Raw genomic sequence first — 16,874 nt, 5'->3', positions numbered from 1 at the left:
AAGTTCCCCAGAAAACCCTAAGAATCGCAAATACTCCCGGACACCACTTGTACCCCTGCTACTAGGGCACGGGGCATGCTCAGAGGGCATTGAGGGAGGCGCAGGCGTTGGCTGCAGTGGGCCTCTGGAGCCGGGAGGTGCCGCTGCGTCCCCGCTTCCAGGCGCCTGACCCAGCGCGCAAAGTTGGGCTGGGAGCGCGGGGCGGGGGGAGGAAAGACCGAGCGCGAGGGTGGCGGAGAAGGGGGGGGAGAGGAGGCGAGGGAGGAGGGGAAGGAGCAGGGGTGGGGGGCGCCGAGCGTGTGTCACTCGCTCTCTCCCTCTGTGTATAGAGGATGTGCTGAATGGTGCGCTTTGAGGCGGCGGCGGAGGAGGAGCAGGATCCGGCGGTCGCTGGCAGCTTTGGCCGCCTGGCTCGGCTTCTCTTCATCTTCCGAGGCTCGGCATCTACCGCGGGCTTCCGACCCCGCGTCCCGCCCGGGGCATGGCCGGGCGCTGCGCCCCCGCGCGCCCCGCCTGCTAAGCGGCGCCTGAGGGAGGTGCGGAGGCCAGGAGGCCAGGGGAGGCCGGCGGGTGAGCAGAGTCGAGCGCCTCTGGAGCAGAGAAAGGAGCCCGCGCCTAGTCCCTGCCGTGCTCGCCCGGGCCACCCGGAGCCCCGATGAGCCCAGATGGCTGGGGCTCAACCCGGAGTGCACGCCTTGCAACTCAAGCCTGTGTGCGTGTCCGACAGCCTCAAGAAGGGCACCAAATTCGTCAAGTGGGATGATGTAAGTATTGGGGCGGCCCGGCTCGGGGCGCTGGCCCGGGCACCCGGCAGGGCGGGCTGCGTGGGGGTGGGGCGAGGGGCGCGTTATGCAATGGGCGCACTGGGAGCGGGCAGGGGCAGCCTCGGGGCGCACAGGTTGTCATCTGCCAAGGCGGACAGCAAAAGGCTGGAGGCTTACGCGCGCTCCTGTGTCCTCCAGGTTTAGAGTTGACATCCTTGTTGGATCTGGTAAACGCCTTCTGAGGGTCTTGTCTGTGGGTTCAGTGGAACAGGAGAAGGAAGCTTTGCCTGGTGACGGGTCCAGAGAGTTTAGAAAGTGGGGAATGTGAAGTTGGGACCAGATGGAACTCGCTGGGTATGGACAAGATGCGCCCCTCTCCTCTCACAGGCGCATCCCCATTACCTCTTTTGCCCCTTTTGAAGAAGGAATGACCCCCAAGTCCGAAACTGTTTAGTGATTTCTACCCTCTTAGCGCTTTTCTGAGAGACACGCGGCAGAGGACACATCGGTCCAGCCGACAGGTGGTCGTTGATGCCAAACTTTAGCGCCTGGCTCCGGAGTAAGGGCCCCTGCGAAGGGCGGAGGAGGACACACCTGGGAAGGGCTAATGAGCAGTAGGGTGCCTTTAAGGGTTGAGGAGGGCTTAGTGGGCCTGCAGGCGGGTAGGGAGGGCTAATTTTTGAGAAATGACCTGGCTGGAGTCTTCAGTTTGAAGCAGACACGTCAAGATGTTCCATAAGTATTACCTGTATCTTTTGCCAGGATGGGTACACCCTACCCCAGTCCCCGGGGTCTCCTGGACTTCACATGTAGTCAGACCCCAGGACTTAAAATGACCTCTCTTCCTTCCACCACAGTGACTTTCAAAATATTTAAATGAACAAATCCAGCTGAAAACATGTGATTGAAGTTGCACATTATAGTATCAATTTTTGTCCTGGGTGTCATTCAAAGGGTTTGATAAGAACAACCGCTGAAATAAACTCCAGCTGTCAGGATCTAAGGAAATTTAGGTCCAAATGACTAATACATCTCTTAATCAGAAAGAATTATAGGAGAATGAGGCATGGTTCTTGCTGAAAAGATTTTCCACCTAGTAAATTATAGCCTCTTATCCTCCAGGGTATTTTTCTTTAATCTTCTTAAGCCAATTTCCAGTGTCTGAAAACAATTTAAATATTCCAGGTAGCGAATCCAATTACTTAGCTGAGTGCGTCTGTGTCTATATTTTGTCCAGTTGGAAGCGCAAACGGAACTTGCAGTATGAGCCACAGCTTCCTTGAAAGCTTGTGCCAATTATTAAATGCTGTAGGCAAGGATGTAAACATGCATCTTTTACCATGGACGTTAGACTTTTCTCTTTTCTGTTCCAGTTTAATTGTACCAGATATTTTTGTAAAAGAATAGAATCTAAACAATAAATTCAGACACAGGTTAAATGCTTTGTGTCACGGGGAAATAAAAGAAAATGCAATTCTACAAATAAAATAGTCCTGCCCCTCTTGAGATCCTTACAAGGAGAGCTAATGTGATGATTTACTGAGAAAGAGAGGGACAGGCAGAGAAGAAGGGAGGAGTATTTTTCAAGAATAAAACTGGGAGTTTGGGCATAAGCTCTGGATTTCTTTACAGTTTTGACTTTAAGCTATATTTTAAGTAATTCTCCATAATTTCCAGTTTGGGAGAAAAATAACCAATGCTGCTTCAACGATGAAGTCTTCATGAAAATACATTTTGAAATATCCAGGTGGATTATTTGTAATATATGCATTTATGTAACAAATATTCGTTGCCAGCCTTGGACTTCATTTCTGGGGTGGTGAAGAGATTAGACAAAATTCTGGCAATTAAGGCACCTTACATACTAGGTAGAAAAGACAAAAATGATTTAAAAAATTGAGAAAGAGAGTGATGCATTGAGACTGTCGGAGGAATCACTAGTGAAAACACTACTGGATAAAGGGAAAGGTGAAAGAAAGCTCGCCAAGCCTTGCAGCAGTGTTTCTGGGGGAACTATAGGAAGGAGGTAGATACTAAGGAGAGAGCCAGTAGAATCCCAGGTCTTTTTAAAGAGGAAATCTAGAGTGCACCCAGGAGAAAAGTTCTATTTACTGTGATAAATTATTCTGTAGGTGCTTTGATTCCCTTAGTCTCCATGACCTGAGGACTAAGAGGGACCCAGACTTTCTTAAGATTGCCTTTATCCTTCTGTGGTATCTTCTGCTCAACTCTCTGCAGTTCATATTTGGTCTTTTAGAATCAAACCAGTTTAGTCTCTCTGGCTATTCTTATTGCATCTTCATGAGATTGTGCATTGAAGACAAAAGAGAACTAAATCTCGAGTCAAAGTCCTGGGTTTACCTCCTGGTTCTCTTGTCAGTCTGCTGTGTAACTTAAGGTAAATCGCTCATCCTCTCTGAACCCTTGTTGCTTCTTAAGCAAATCTGAGGTAATGGTGCTGTTCCTACCAGTTTCAGGTACTAGTTGGGAGAAACCAATAGGAGAAAGCAACACTTCTCACACTGAGCATACATCTGAACCATCTGGGAGACTTGGTAATGCTCAGATTGCTGGGTCTCACCCTCTGTTTCTGATTCAGGTGTGGGCTGGGCTTAAAAATCTACCTTTCTCCAAGGGTCTTGGGTGATGCTAATGCTGCTGGTGTGGGAAACCACACTGTGAAAACCACTGGGATAAGGTTTGTGAATGAATTTGGAAAGTATGACAGACGTAGCACAGTCTCCTTGGCCTGCGTCAGTTTTGGTTGGCTTGTGGATTTAATTTTATTTCTGTGTGTATTGAGAAATTCATTCAATAGTTAAACAACTTAATAATCTTTCATTTACTTGTTATCACTTAAAAAATGGAGAATCCTTCTTTCTTTTCTATAAAAGGAAGGGTTAGCTTACTCATAAAACAGATTCTCGGTATACCGATACAAAGCATCACACATAAAAGGACATTTAAAAATGATGTGTTTGGAGTTATTTAGAATTGCTTAGAGATTACTTCTTATTCCTTAAGTGAAAGCATCATATCCGCTGGTTCTGACCACCATAAAGAGTGGGAGATGTCCCCCAGAGAGTGCCATGCCATACACAATGTTTTGGCTCCCTACCAAAATCCTGGTGAGGTTGTGGATGCTCTCAGGGTGTGAGTGAAAGCTTTCACACTGGCACTGACCAGTCACAACAGCAGGTGGCTAAGAGCAGGAGCCAGAGCCCTGTTGTACTAGGCAGGCATTGACCCTTTTACTGCCTAATCCTGGCAAGGTCTGGTCTTCCTAGGGTTTGGGGTAGGTGGGTGGGGAATTTGGAATGTTTCAGAATTTTAAAACTAGTAATGTAAATGGTGTCAACATTTGAACCTTTGATGCTTCTTAAGCAAACCAGTGTTAATGGTGCCTTTCCTACCAGTTTCATATAGAAGTTGGGAGAAACCAATAGGAGAAAGCAACACTTCTCACACTTGAAGATACATCTGAACCATCTGGAAGACTTGGGAACTAAGTCTGTCCTGAACTTGGCAAGCAGATAAAGAATCAACTTATCACAGCTACCTGTTTCACTAATGATATTAAAGGAAGAAACTTTATGTCCTTGCTTTAATTTTATGTTTTTATATTATTGGGCTTTGGTGGTTGGAAGTGGATATAAAGGACTGTGCACTTTATGGAAAAATGCTAATGAGATAGTGGAAGGAGAGTTACTTTTTCCAACTCGAGTAGAGACCTGGGAGGTAGTGAGACTGGCCCTTTTCTCTCCTGGACCTTGGCTTTACTCTGGATTATTGGACAGGATTTAGAAGAAAAGGGAAAGGACCCCTGCCAACCTTGATTTGTCCCTGTTTCCCATGGCCAGGACCCTGTCTCTTTGTCTCATACCCTGTAGAGAAAGGTTTTCATTTGTTTGTTCTTTCTCTTCTTCATTCTTACTTTCCAAATTTGACTCTCCTTATGGGCAGGTTGCTTCATACATCCCCACCTCAGTTTCCTCAACTGTAATGTGTAGATTGCAGTATTTCCCTCCTCCCCAAACAGTTGTTAAGGCTTCAGCAGTGAAAGCATGTATGTCACTTTGTGTATGGCCTGACACACAGGAAACCCTCAATAAAATGTTCTTTAAAAAAGTTATTGTCTCCTAATAGTAAGAGAATCATGAATTTTTGTCAAGTCAGTGTCAGGTGCTTTTAATATATTCATGGGAAGATCCAGACCTTTCTTTTATTCCCTTTAATTTGTATTTTGATTTGTATAGGTTATAATTTAGAGAAAACCAATCAGTTTTTTTAACCTCCTTTAGAAATTTCAGATGGGTCATGGAAAATGAATCTACATAATTCAAAGGAGGACCCACTCTTTTTTAAGCAAGTCGGTTTACAAATTATTTAGAAGTTTTATTCCTACTTAAATTATGTATCTCTGTATCTCTCTCTCTTTATATATAAATGTACCCCCCCCCACATACTTAACCTATATATAACCTTACATCATATTTCCTGTTTCTCAAGGATTATCTAACACTCAAACGTCATAATTGCTAGACTAAGTTGTTTGAGAAAAAGTTTGAAGAAGCTCAGAGGTTTGGATTTCCATTAATGCACTGCTTGTTTGAAACAAGAACTCCCTACCCCTAATTAAAACAGAAAAATTGACAAAGGCAGCATTCTACACAAAAGCTTAGTTAGAACTTTTACATTATATGGAATCTGCTGTTCTGGTTTCTAAAACGATTACAAGATAAGATGACAATGACTGAAGACTAAGGAGGGAGCAGAGGGGAAGGGTTCCTGAGGTTGGAATTCCACAGCATTCCCTTTGGAAAGGTTATGGGAAATAGGGAACGGACAGCTGAGTTGGAAGTGGGTGGATGCAGATTGGGGTACCCACAGAGGAGCAGTTTGACTGGAAGTTAAGCAGGTGCCTTCTAGAGAGCCACATATGTCCATGTTCAAAGAGTTTTGGGAATTTCTCATTGACAGTAATTACTATGATCTAAATGTAAAAATATAACTTTCTCTGAGTCAATAAAGGTGTGTTAAGCCTTTTATCAGAGTGTAACATGTATACAGCCAAAGGCACCAGCTGTGTGTCCCGCTGGATTGGTTTTCACAAAGTGAGCATTCTGCTTCATCAACACAAGATCAAGAAACCAGAAGTCACCTAGGGCTCTTTTCTAGCCCCTGCCCCTCTCCCGGGGTCACCTTTATCCTGATTGCTAACACTAACATCTGTTTTGCCTATTTAGACCTGTTTTGCCTCTAATAGGCCTATTTTTATATTGAATGAAAGCTAAACCAAATCTCTTCATTTTTATTATTGCTGAATTAACCCTCTTGATCACTAACAACAGAAGTGACTTGTTTTTGATTTAGATGGCCCTTGATTAGGTCCTTCTTATCTGTGCTAAGGTGAAGTCTGAGAAGTGTAGCAGGTGCAGTCAATGCCCCAAAGGAGGAAATGGTTAAGCAAAGCTCTAGTGATTTAGCAAGGAATCGTTATGCCTGCAGGCCGTTATTGGCAGGGTACAACAGATTCGCAGATTTGTACAGTGCCACTGCCTGAGTATACTTTTCTCCCATGGAGTTTTTTTTCTTTCTCTTTTTGGGTGCTGGGGATTTAAGCCAGAGCCTTGTCCATGTTCAGCACATAAGCACATGTTCTACCCCGAGCTGTGTCTCTAGCCCTTTTTATAAAAAAGTCAGTTTAAATACTTTTATTTTTACATTTTAAAAACTGAAGTGAAATTCTCCTAACACAAAATTAATCATTTTAATGTAAAACAAAATTCAATAATGGCATCCTGTGTACTTACAATGTTGTACTAACAACATCCCATCCAGCTCCCAAACACCTGATGTAGACGTTGCCAACCTATGGTGCATTAAGGTAATTTGCTCTGGCTATTAGCATATCTTGAATGTGTCCCTTGAAATTTTAGCCTATCAATAAATAGCTTCAAATTATATTTACCTGCAGTGATATTTAAATGGAACAAGAACATTTTGCTTTTTTTGACAGTGAACTTGGTAACCTGTGGTTAAATGCTTCCTTATCAGAATTGTTTCCTGTTATCATGAGCAATAAGTACCAGCAGAAATGGAATGGGATTGATTGTGAATTGTTAACTAACGCTGTGGGTCTCCACTTAAATAACAAATCCTTGGTAACTGAAAACGTTAGTTTTCCTGTTACCTGACCTTCTGTTAGGTTCATGCAGCCTTTCAGATCCAATCATAAATTCCATATGCTCAGACAGAGCTCACAGTCTATTTCACCTAATCCTTGCTCAGTCTATTCCATGTCTGATCTCCTAATCAGACCCATGTGCCCCTGTCTCAGTAGGCAAGGAACTAGAGACGTATTTCTGGGTTATTTACGCACATGATCCTAAAGTAGCCATCAATTTTTGTAGAAATCTAACTCAAGTAGCATATAAAGGATGGTTAGGCTCTTTAAGACTCTGATTCCCCTCTGATCTCTTTTAAGGTTTGAAATTTGATTTTTTTTGTTATGTGTTAATTTCAATTTTAGAAATTTTTAATTTCATTTGTACTCTGGAAAGAATGTTTAGGTATATATGTTAATTAATATTGACTAAATCTATGTAGGTATCAAGAAACTAAATTATTATATATTGGGAAGTAGACTAACATATAAAATGAGAAAAAAAAAGAAAGGTATGTAGTACCAAAGCAGAATTAAAAACATCCTGCATCTGCTTTTCATTTTGAGGGCTTTTTTAGTTCAGTGTTTTGTTTCTTTTTATTGCACTGAAGTTTTATAAGAAGTTTGTGGAAAAAGGGATTAGTTAGCAAAGGAAGCATTTTTACCTGAACGAGTCATGTTCTCTGTCAATACACAGCACTGATACCTAGAAGATTAAGATATTATTATGCCATTAAAAATCAAATTTTCTTTGGAACTTGTCTATGAAATTAGGTATTAGAAATTTAGTTTTGATTCATTTCATAAAAGAGGTCATATGAACTGGGAGTGCTGGTACATGCCCGTAATTCTAACCACTTGGGAGGCTGAAGCCAGAGGATCACAGGTTTGAGGCCAGACTCAGAAACTTAGTGAGACCCTCAATGACTTGGCAATTCTTTTTCTCAAAGTAAACAATAAAAAGGACTTGGGGTGGGGCTGTAGCTGTAGCTAAGTGGCAGAGTGCTTAGCTAGCACATGTGAGGCACTGAGTTAGATCCTTAACACCACATAAAAGTAAACAAATAAAGGCATGCTGTCCATCTACAACTACAAAAAAAAAAATAGGAGATATTGTTCAGTGGTGAAGCTCCCTAGGTTCAATTCCCAATACTAAAAAAAAAAAAAAAAAAAAAAAGCCACATGAATTTAAAAGGGAGTTGGTTGGAAGCCCGTAGAATAAGTCCACAAGATTGAAAAAAAATTTAAGGAAGCTTGATCATGATCAATCAATCATGATCTTGGGTGTGCTGTGTTGAATGTGGTTGAATCTTTGCATGTATTCCTACATCTCAGGCCTATTTTTAAAAACAAAGCCTAGACATCTTAAGCTACATTTATCAGAATCCCTTGAGGCTAATATTCTACCTGCAAATTAAATTCTACCAAATGGATGCCTGGGCATAAAATTTGGAGGGCAGAAATGTGAAATAGGCCACTCTCCTCCATCTTTTGGGTTGTTTCTGCAGATATATGAGAGACTGAAGAAGTAGCATCTTCTGTAGTACATCTCCATTGCTTCCAAGAGCCTCCTGTGACAGTGGCTACTCCCTATTTTCAGGTTACTCTTCCTGTGATTCTTTTGGACCCTCATAGTTCTTTCTTGATTTCTCACATTCCTGAATGTGGTGGAGGCAAGAGCTGTCCTCAAAGGTCAGAGCTGTGGTGTTCTGAGGTCATTCATGGAGACCCAACCTGAAGCCCATTTCTAGAACCTTCCCATGATTTGATCAATTGCTTCATTGATTGTTTTAATTTCCTTTATGTTCAAAATTCAAGAAAGTTTTCTGCTTCCTGCATCTACAGTGTGCTGGATATGGCCTTTTATGGCTCTAGGACTTCATGACTTTTAGTCTTTGCATGGTAGTAATCATCTAAACAACCTATATAATCTCTCCCACAATACTACATTTGGAGTTTTGCTATAATGTTGGCTCTAGAATTCAGTATCCAGGATGAGTCTTTGTGGCAGACACTTATCCTTGTAAAAAACTAGTTTTTATTAACATTCACTCCATTTAGTCATGGAACCTACCTTGGGTGGTGGGAAAAAGCAATTGTTGCTACCATTTGACACAGTGAGCTATGACTTGCTTCAGGACACAAAATTATCAGAGTCAGAATCAAAATTTAAAAATAGATCTTAGAGTTAAATTCAAGACCCTTTACTATCTACCATGATGTCCCAAAACAGGATCCTTTTGGTAACAGAACATTTTTAAAAGAGTTCAAATGAATGCAAGTTGAAAGATTCATTGACTTTTCTAAAAAATATCCCTGATTTTAAGATTTATACAAATGAAGCTTAATGGCTATGTACACACCTCTTTTGGCTAGTGCTTTCAAGTAGCTCTTTGCATGGCATATATACACAAAGTCAATTTTTGTGTACACTATGCAGGATTTAGGAATGTGGGAAAACTTCATCGCTGCTTTGAAATACAGAGACCAGTGCATGATCTAGAGTCTTTACAGGTGTTCTATATCCATCAGTCGGTGTGAAAACATTCCTATGGAATGTTGGAGAATGGTGTTAAAACAAAGTTCATTTTTGTTCATTGCTAAATAAGTGACATTTATTGCATATGCTGCAACACTTTATACACTTCCCAACATACGTGGAAATATTCTTTTTGTTGGGTTGTTATTAAGGTTGGTCCCATGGCTTCTTATGGAAATCGTGGATCATGGAAGATGGTAGACCAAAGGAAGTACAGAGGATCAGTCGCTTGCTCCCAGGCAAGGTGCAGAGTGACTTGGAACACAATGTAATGTTCATCTTGGAGAAGATAAAAGAGTTATCTGAGATAACTCAGAGACCAGATCTAGATTGCCAGTGCAGGGAGTGAGTATGCCTTGTCTGCATTACACCTATTCCAGGTCTCCAGGGAGGCTCTAGCGTTGTATTATTTATTGGCTTTCCCCAGGGGAACCACAGGTCTGGCACTTGGTGGGTGCTGGTATTCCCTCTTGTTAGTGGAATGAATGAAAAATGGTTTGGTGTGTCTGGCTCATAGTGGGTGCACATAGGGAGGCACGCAGCCTTGAGGGAGACCTGGAGGATGGGCATATTGACAGGAAACCTTCATGACCTTTGCTGTGTCATGTGATTTTGGTTGTAAAGCATACTTTCTATTCCAAATGAAATCTCCCAGAATCCTGAGGGACTCTATGGGCTTCTTAAATAGAGTTTCTCTGTGTGTCTTTGAGAAACAAAATGTTCATCGGCAACACAAAGTTAACTGTTGTCACAGTGCTGATTTCATTTAAGGCCTAAATACAGCTTAAGGTTGAATGTGTACTCAATGATGATTCTATATTGATTGAAAATTATGGGGCTTTGTGTATTTACATTTCTTGTAACTCTTACCAGTGACTCCATTTTTCTTTAAAAAAAAGATGTTCATACATACATTCGATGAAAATTGTCCTTCAAGAAATTCAGAATTGTTGAGAGCGACATCCAAAGGTTGACCAGAAGGAGAACATTCTATCACAATAATGATTCACAAAAAGAAAAAATGAATGGATCACTCTTATTGATAAAATGAGAAAATTAGCAAGGAAAGGCCTATAGTTTTACAACTTTACTTATAATAAATTTTCCACTGTGGTTTTCCCTCTGTACAGAAGCAATGGAAGCCAGTGGAACAACATTTAACTTCCTCCCACCCCCAGCCCTTGTTCATTGTACTTGGCCCACTCTATCCTTCCACCTGCCCTTTTCCTGAGAGAGCATTTTACCGTATTTATTTATGCTTGGAGCCCATCCTTTCTGGCATCTCTGAATCCTGGCTTTATTATTCTCCACCATTACCTCCCTCTCTTTTGACAGTACTTAAGTTTTCCCTCTGTTGGCACTCTGCAGAGAACATAGCAATATGCCTGCATTAGTCTACTTCCCTCTACTATGACAAACATCTGAGATAACCAATTTATAAAAAGATTTATCTAGACTCACAGTTTTGGAAGTTTCAATCCATCATTGATTGGCCCTATTGTGTAGGATGAACACTACATCATGGCAGGAGCATGTGGCAGAGCTCCTGACCAGGAAAGGAAAGAAGAGAAGGGAATGGGGTCCCACAGTCCCCTTTGGGAGTATATCCCCAGTGACCAAATGACCTTCCAGTAAGCTTCACCTTCTGAAGGCTTCATCTCCCAACAGAGTCACTCTAGGGATCAAACCTTTAACACATGGGTCTTTGGGAAACTTTTAAGACTCAAATTATAGTGAGATCATTATTCATAAAAGCCCCAACATAAATCTATCACAATGCTCCCCAGCCCTTCTTCCTCCTTTACTTACTGCCCTCTCTCTCTTCTCTTTCCCTCTACAAGGAAAGGGTAATTTCTATTCATTGTCTCACTTTCTTTGCTACCCACTTTTTACCCCTCCAAGCATTATTTTCCTCTCACCACTGCTTTCAAATTGCTCTTGCCATTTCTTACAATGCCTTCAAAATTTCTCTTGCCATTCCATGAAATAACTTGCTAGGTGCCAATGGCGACTGATATTTTTCATAGTCCACCTAGCTTCTTTTTTGGCAGTACTCTTCCACTCATCCATTCACCCATTCAGTATTCATACCTTATAAATTTATTGATACCTCTTATGAGATATTATGGTAGTGTTATGGACTTATGATGATAAATGGTTTGGTTCTTGTGCTCATAGAGTTTTTCTTTCACCAAGGGAGATAGATGGTAGACAAATAGAGGTATAAATATTTTATTGTAATTGTGATAAGTGCTACAGAAAAAAATAAAATAAAAAAGAGTGCAAGTGATTATAAGAACCATGGAAAGTTTCCTAGGAGAAATTCTATTTATGAAAAGACCTGACTTGTAAGTAGGACTTGGGCCAATATAAGAGAAATGTGTCCCGCTGAGGGAACATTCCAAGCAGTCAAGGAGCAGAGGACTTTGAAGGCAAAAGCAGGATAAGCAAATGGGGCATGCAGCTCAAGTAATGCTATGTGGATAGCAAGAGAGTGCCTGTGTACTGCCTCAGTCCTAGAAGATTTTTGGACTTATCATAACATTAACAGGAGACCATTAAACTTGTGGTTTCTCAGTTTTGACACTACTGACATTTGGAGCCAGACAATTCTTTGTTGTGTTGTTCTAACTTGTGTATTATGGGATGTTTAGCGACATCCTTGGCTTCTACTCACAAGATGCCAGCAGTAAAACCCCCAGTTGTGACAATCAAAATTGCCTCTAAACATTGCCAAGTTCCCCAAGGTGCAAAATTGCTCCTAGTAATAAAATGATATGATATACTATCAACTGATTTTTAAATATCAGGCTACTTCTCATTCTCACTATCTTGTACTTACACAGAGACCCACAAACACACACACACATGCACACAGGGCCAGTAAGTACATGAAAAGATGTTTAACATCATTAGTCACCAGATGAATGCAAATTATGACCACAATGAGATGTCACTTTATATCCACCAAAGCTATATCTCACTGAAATGACCAGTTTTGTCATCCAGGAACTCATGAGGCAATGAGAAGCTTGACTGATGGGGGATCAGGAATTTCACTTTGTTCCCTGGTTTGGCATCTGGTAGATCTGGCCTGGCACTGGAAGAAGCATACTTCCAACTTTTCCCCATATTCTTTTAAAAGGATTTTTATCCTTTTCAGTAAAAGACAAGCAACTTTTTTTGGTGGGGGATTTTATATATATATATATATATATATATATATATATATATATATATATATATATATATATGATAGCAGAATGCATTACAATTCTTATTATACATATAAAGCACAATTTTTCATGCCTCTGGTTGTATACAAAGTATATTCACCCCAATTTGTGTCTTTGTACAGGTACTTTGGATAATAATGTCCATCACATTCCACAATCTTAATTATACTTCTTTACAATGTTTTACATCCTCTACTTTGGAATTTCTTGCCTCCTTTGTTTTATTTTAGGAAATTTCAGACTAGACACACCCCTAGAGGAAAATGCTCATCAATGTTGATGCATATGGAAATTTCACTTCGCTGATCCTAACTTAGCACTCTAGTTTCATATCTAAGACAGTCCTCATTGTGTTGTTATTTCATAGTCAGTGCCTTATGGCTTATGTTTGATGGACATCCACTTTGATATTCAGTTACCCTTAGACTTCTTCCTTAGATAGCATTTTCCTCTGGTGTATCTATTGCCATATTTTCCTTAATGCTTTCTAATATAAATTTTGGGCAATCCCAAGATTTTTATTTTCCTTGTTAAATCTGTAATATTGATTAGCTTAGAAACACATGTCTATTTATGTAAGTTCTCTTTTAATAGCATAAACACATAAACATTGCTGGGAATTCGGAATTGTGGTTGACCTTGGTCAACAGACCTCTGACAGTGGTGCTAAGGAATGCACTGTGGGTCCGGGACTGATCCTTGACATTAGATTTGAGGTCTAGGGCTATATTTTGTATCAGTTTATTAGGACTGCCATAACGGACTGGGTGGCTCGCATGATAGGAATTTATTTTCCCATAGTTCTGGAGTCCAGAGTCCAAGATCAAGGTGTCAGCAGGGTTACTTTCTTCTGAGAGCCATGAAGGAAGCATCTGTTCCAGGGTTCTCTTCTTGCTTTGTAGATGGCTGACTTCTCCCTCTTCTTTATTTTAGTTTATTAGAGTTTCAGAGGTCTCAGGAGTACCCTTCTAAGATACATCCCAGTGACTCACCTCCTCCTGCTGAGCCCCACCTGCCTACAATTACCACAGAGTCCATCCATTCCAAGTAAGAGTGATCTGAGAATCAGTCCAAAACCCACAGTGCATTCCTTAGTGCCACTGTCAGAGGACTCTTGGCCATCCTTGACCACAGTTCTGACTTTACAGTGATTCTTGTGTCTTTATATGATTACAAGAGAACACAGAGACACATGTGCTTCTTAACTAATCAATGTATGGGTTTCACCAAGAAAATAAAAATAAAATCAAGGATTCCATAATTTAACCTTTGAATATCCCTGTGGAAACACAGGAGCTTTTGGGGATGCCTCATATCCAAACCATAACACCTTATCTTCAAATTAGTACAGTCACACTTTGAAGTTATAACATCTGGACATGTGATTTGGTGGGGGAGGAGGTGAACAATTCAATTCTTAGCATTCCTCTGCCTGGTAAAGTGTGTCTCAGATGGCAGTAACATGATAACTGTTATTAGATGTTTGAAGAATTGAAACTTAAAGTAACTAGATTTATTTTGTAATATTTAGATGTTAAAAATTAGATGATAGCTGTATACACGAGGAGGAAAAAAGCTATCTAGTTGGAATTGTCTGAGGAGAACTAAGTTTGTTTAGTGAGAAAGATTTCTATGTTAAGGAGAGTCCTCAGCAAGGAGGTGTACTGCCTTATAGAAATATCATGCAAGCCACATAGGACACTTTTAAAGTTTCTAGGGGCTGAGGTTGTGGCTCAGTGGTAGAGTGCTTGTCAGGCATGTGTGGGGCACTGGCTTGATTTATATATAATATAAAAATATTTTCTAGTAGCCACTTAAATCAGTAAGAAAGAAACAGGTGGAATGAATTTTAATAATTTATTCTATTTAATAATGTGTATGTTTTAATGTGCAAAAAATATAAAAAAATTATTAATGAGGTGTTTTAAATTCTTCCTTTCATTCTCATTCTTTGAACTCTTACAACACATCTTAGTTCCAGAAGCCACAATTCAAGTGCTCAGTTTCTCCAGGGTTGTCACATGGATTTTGCATTGGAGACTATATTCCCAGTGGGATAGGCAATGTTAGCTTTTTTACTGCTGTGACTAAAAGATCTGACTAGAATATTTTTAAAGGAGGAAAAGTTATTTGAGGGCTCATGGTTTTGAGGTCTTAGTCCATAGAAGGCTGGCTTCATTCCTCGGGGCTCAGGGTAAAGCAGAACATCATAGTGGAAGTGAATGACAGGGAGAAGCAGCTCTCATGCTGATCAGAAAGTGTAGAGAGAGAGGGTCTCCATACGCCAGATACAAATATATACCCCAAAGCCGAAACCCCAATTCCCTATCTACTCCAGCCACATCCCACCTGCCTCCAAATACCACTCAATTAATCCCATCAGGGATTAAGTCATTGATTAAGTTAAGGCTACAACCCAATCATTTCTCCTCTGAATTTTCTTGCATTGTCTCACACGTCAGCTTTTGGGGGACACCTCACATCCAAATCATAACAGGGGGCCAAGAAAATGGTTCTTGGGGGACAAAAAGTATCTTCTCACCTTTTTAAAATAAATCCCAGATATACATGCAACATATAAACAGATATTTAGGATATCTGTAATATTAAAACTTCATGAGGGAGGACCAGGAAAATAAATATATCTAAAAAGACTCCTTGGTGTGGCAATAATGACAATATGTTGAGATGAATTGGTGGAGTGCATGTATTTGTAGGTTTGCTTTCTATTGTAGCTTAGCTAGGTTTCCCTCAGCAAGTTATTTAGCCCAAACCTTGGCCTATTAATATGTAAAATGTGACTTATAAGAACTACCTCTTCAGTTATTATACGTACAGTCATGTATTTAATGGTGGGGATCCATTATTCTTGAGAAATATGTCCTTAGAAATTTTGTTGTTGTGAGAACAACACAGGGTGTATTACACAAACCCAGACAGTATAGCTTAGTACATAGCTAGGCCACATCATGCAGTGGTTTGTTCCTAGGCTACAAACCAGTACAGCATGTTACTGTAATGAATAGTATAGACAACTGTAACAAGGGCAAGTATTTTTGGGGTCTAGACACACCTAAATATAAGACAGGTACAGTAAAAATACTAAGGAATAAGACTTTTCCAGCTTCATTATAATCTTACAGGACCTACATATTATACAAGGTCCATTGCTGACAAGATTGTTATGTGACACATGACTAGACACACACAGAGGAGAAAATCCATGGGGTGGTAGAGAGGGAAAAGGAAAAGAAAATTGGGGGATCTCATGAATATTGGAAAATAGTAGAGTAGAGGAAAGGGACCAGGGGAGAGTAGAGGGAAGGGAAAGGGGAAATACTGGGGAATGATATCAGACAAGTTTATATATAAATAAATAAATGGAGTTTATTGAAATTCATGGAGTTGCAGTAAATAGCAGTTGAGACAGTAAGACAGTCTTCTTTCTTCAATTGACTTCATGGAATTTATACTGTTTCGCACAGACAGAATCCAAAGTTCTTTCAGAGTGTATTCTTTTTTAAAAATTTTGTTTTATCTGTTCTTTTTAGATATACATGACAGTAGACTGTCTTTTGACATATTACACATACATGGAGTGTAACTTCCCATTCTTGAGGTGGTACACAATATCAGCTAAATCACACTATTATATTGTGTACATGTGTGAATACGTAAAAACAGATCCCAACATTATGTATAACTATAATGCTCCAATACAAAATATGGGAAAGAAAGAAAATCCATGGGAAGGTCATACCACAGTGACTAACCTAGAACAAATGTTAAGGATGGGTCCATTGTTATTCTATCAGGGATTTTTGTAAAAAACAAAAAAATATATGCTGGTATTAGGGGGAAGTTTGGGTCACTAATGCCTTTGGTAGTTTTTCTCAGTTTCTTTAGGATTTATCATTGATTTATATCAGCTAATTGATAAGAACATTTTTATTGTAATAAAGAGCTACAGGCTTTGGTAATGTTAATGTGATCCTGATGAGTATTTTTCTTGCTGAAATGTTTGTCATTTTTTTGGATGTTAAGGTTTTGTGGAAATTCTTTACTTTCTCTCTCTCTCTCTCTCTCTCTCTCTCTCTCTCTCTCTCTCTCTCTCTCCCTCCCTCCCTCCCTCCCTCCCTCCCTCCCTCCCTCTCTTTGCTTATACAAAG

At 40.3% G+C, this 16,874-nt stretch overlaps 1 protein-coding gene across 3 annotated transcripts in view; it reads left to right on the top strand.

The window, feature by feature from the left end:
* Window positions 1-337: 337 nt before the first annotated feature.
* The window catches only part of Plcb1 (phospholipase C beta 1), a 714,003-nt gene continuing 697,466 nt past the window's right edge, over window positions 338-16,874 (top strand). For 2 of the 3 annotated variants that reach the window (XM_027921696.3, XM_071608751.1), the window contains exon 1: window positions 666-764. In XM_027921696.3, coding sequence (XP_027777497.3) covers window positions 666-764 — 99 coding nt within the window. Of the gene's footprint in view, window positions 765-16,874 lie in introns of all 3 variants that reach the window. The other variant, XM_027921686.3, reaches the window with a different exon arrangement.

This window comes from Marmota flaviventris, chromosome 2, assembly GCF_047511675.1.
Source record: "Marmota flaviventris isolate mMarFla1 chromosome 2, mMarFla1.hap1, whole genome shotgun sequence".
NCBI classification, from domain to species: Eukaryota; Metazoa; Chordata; class Mammalia; order Rodentia; family Sciuridae; genus Marmota; species Marmota flaviventris.
Note: the sequence above shows the minus strand (reverse complement) of the source record. Positions and strands in the feature narration are given on the sequence as shown.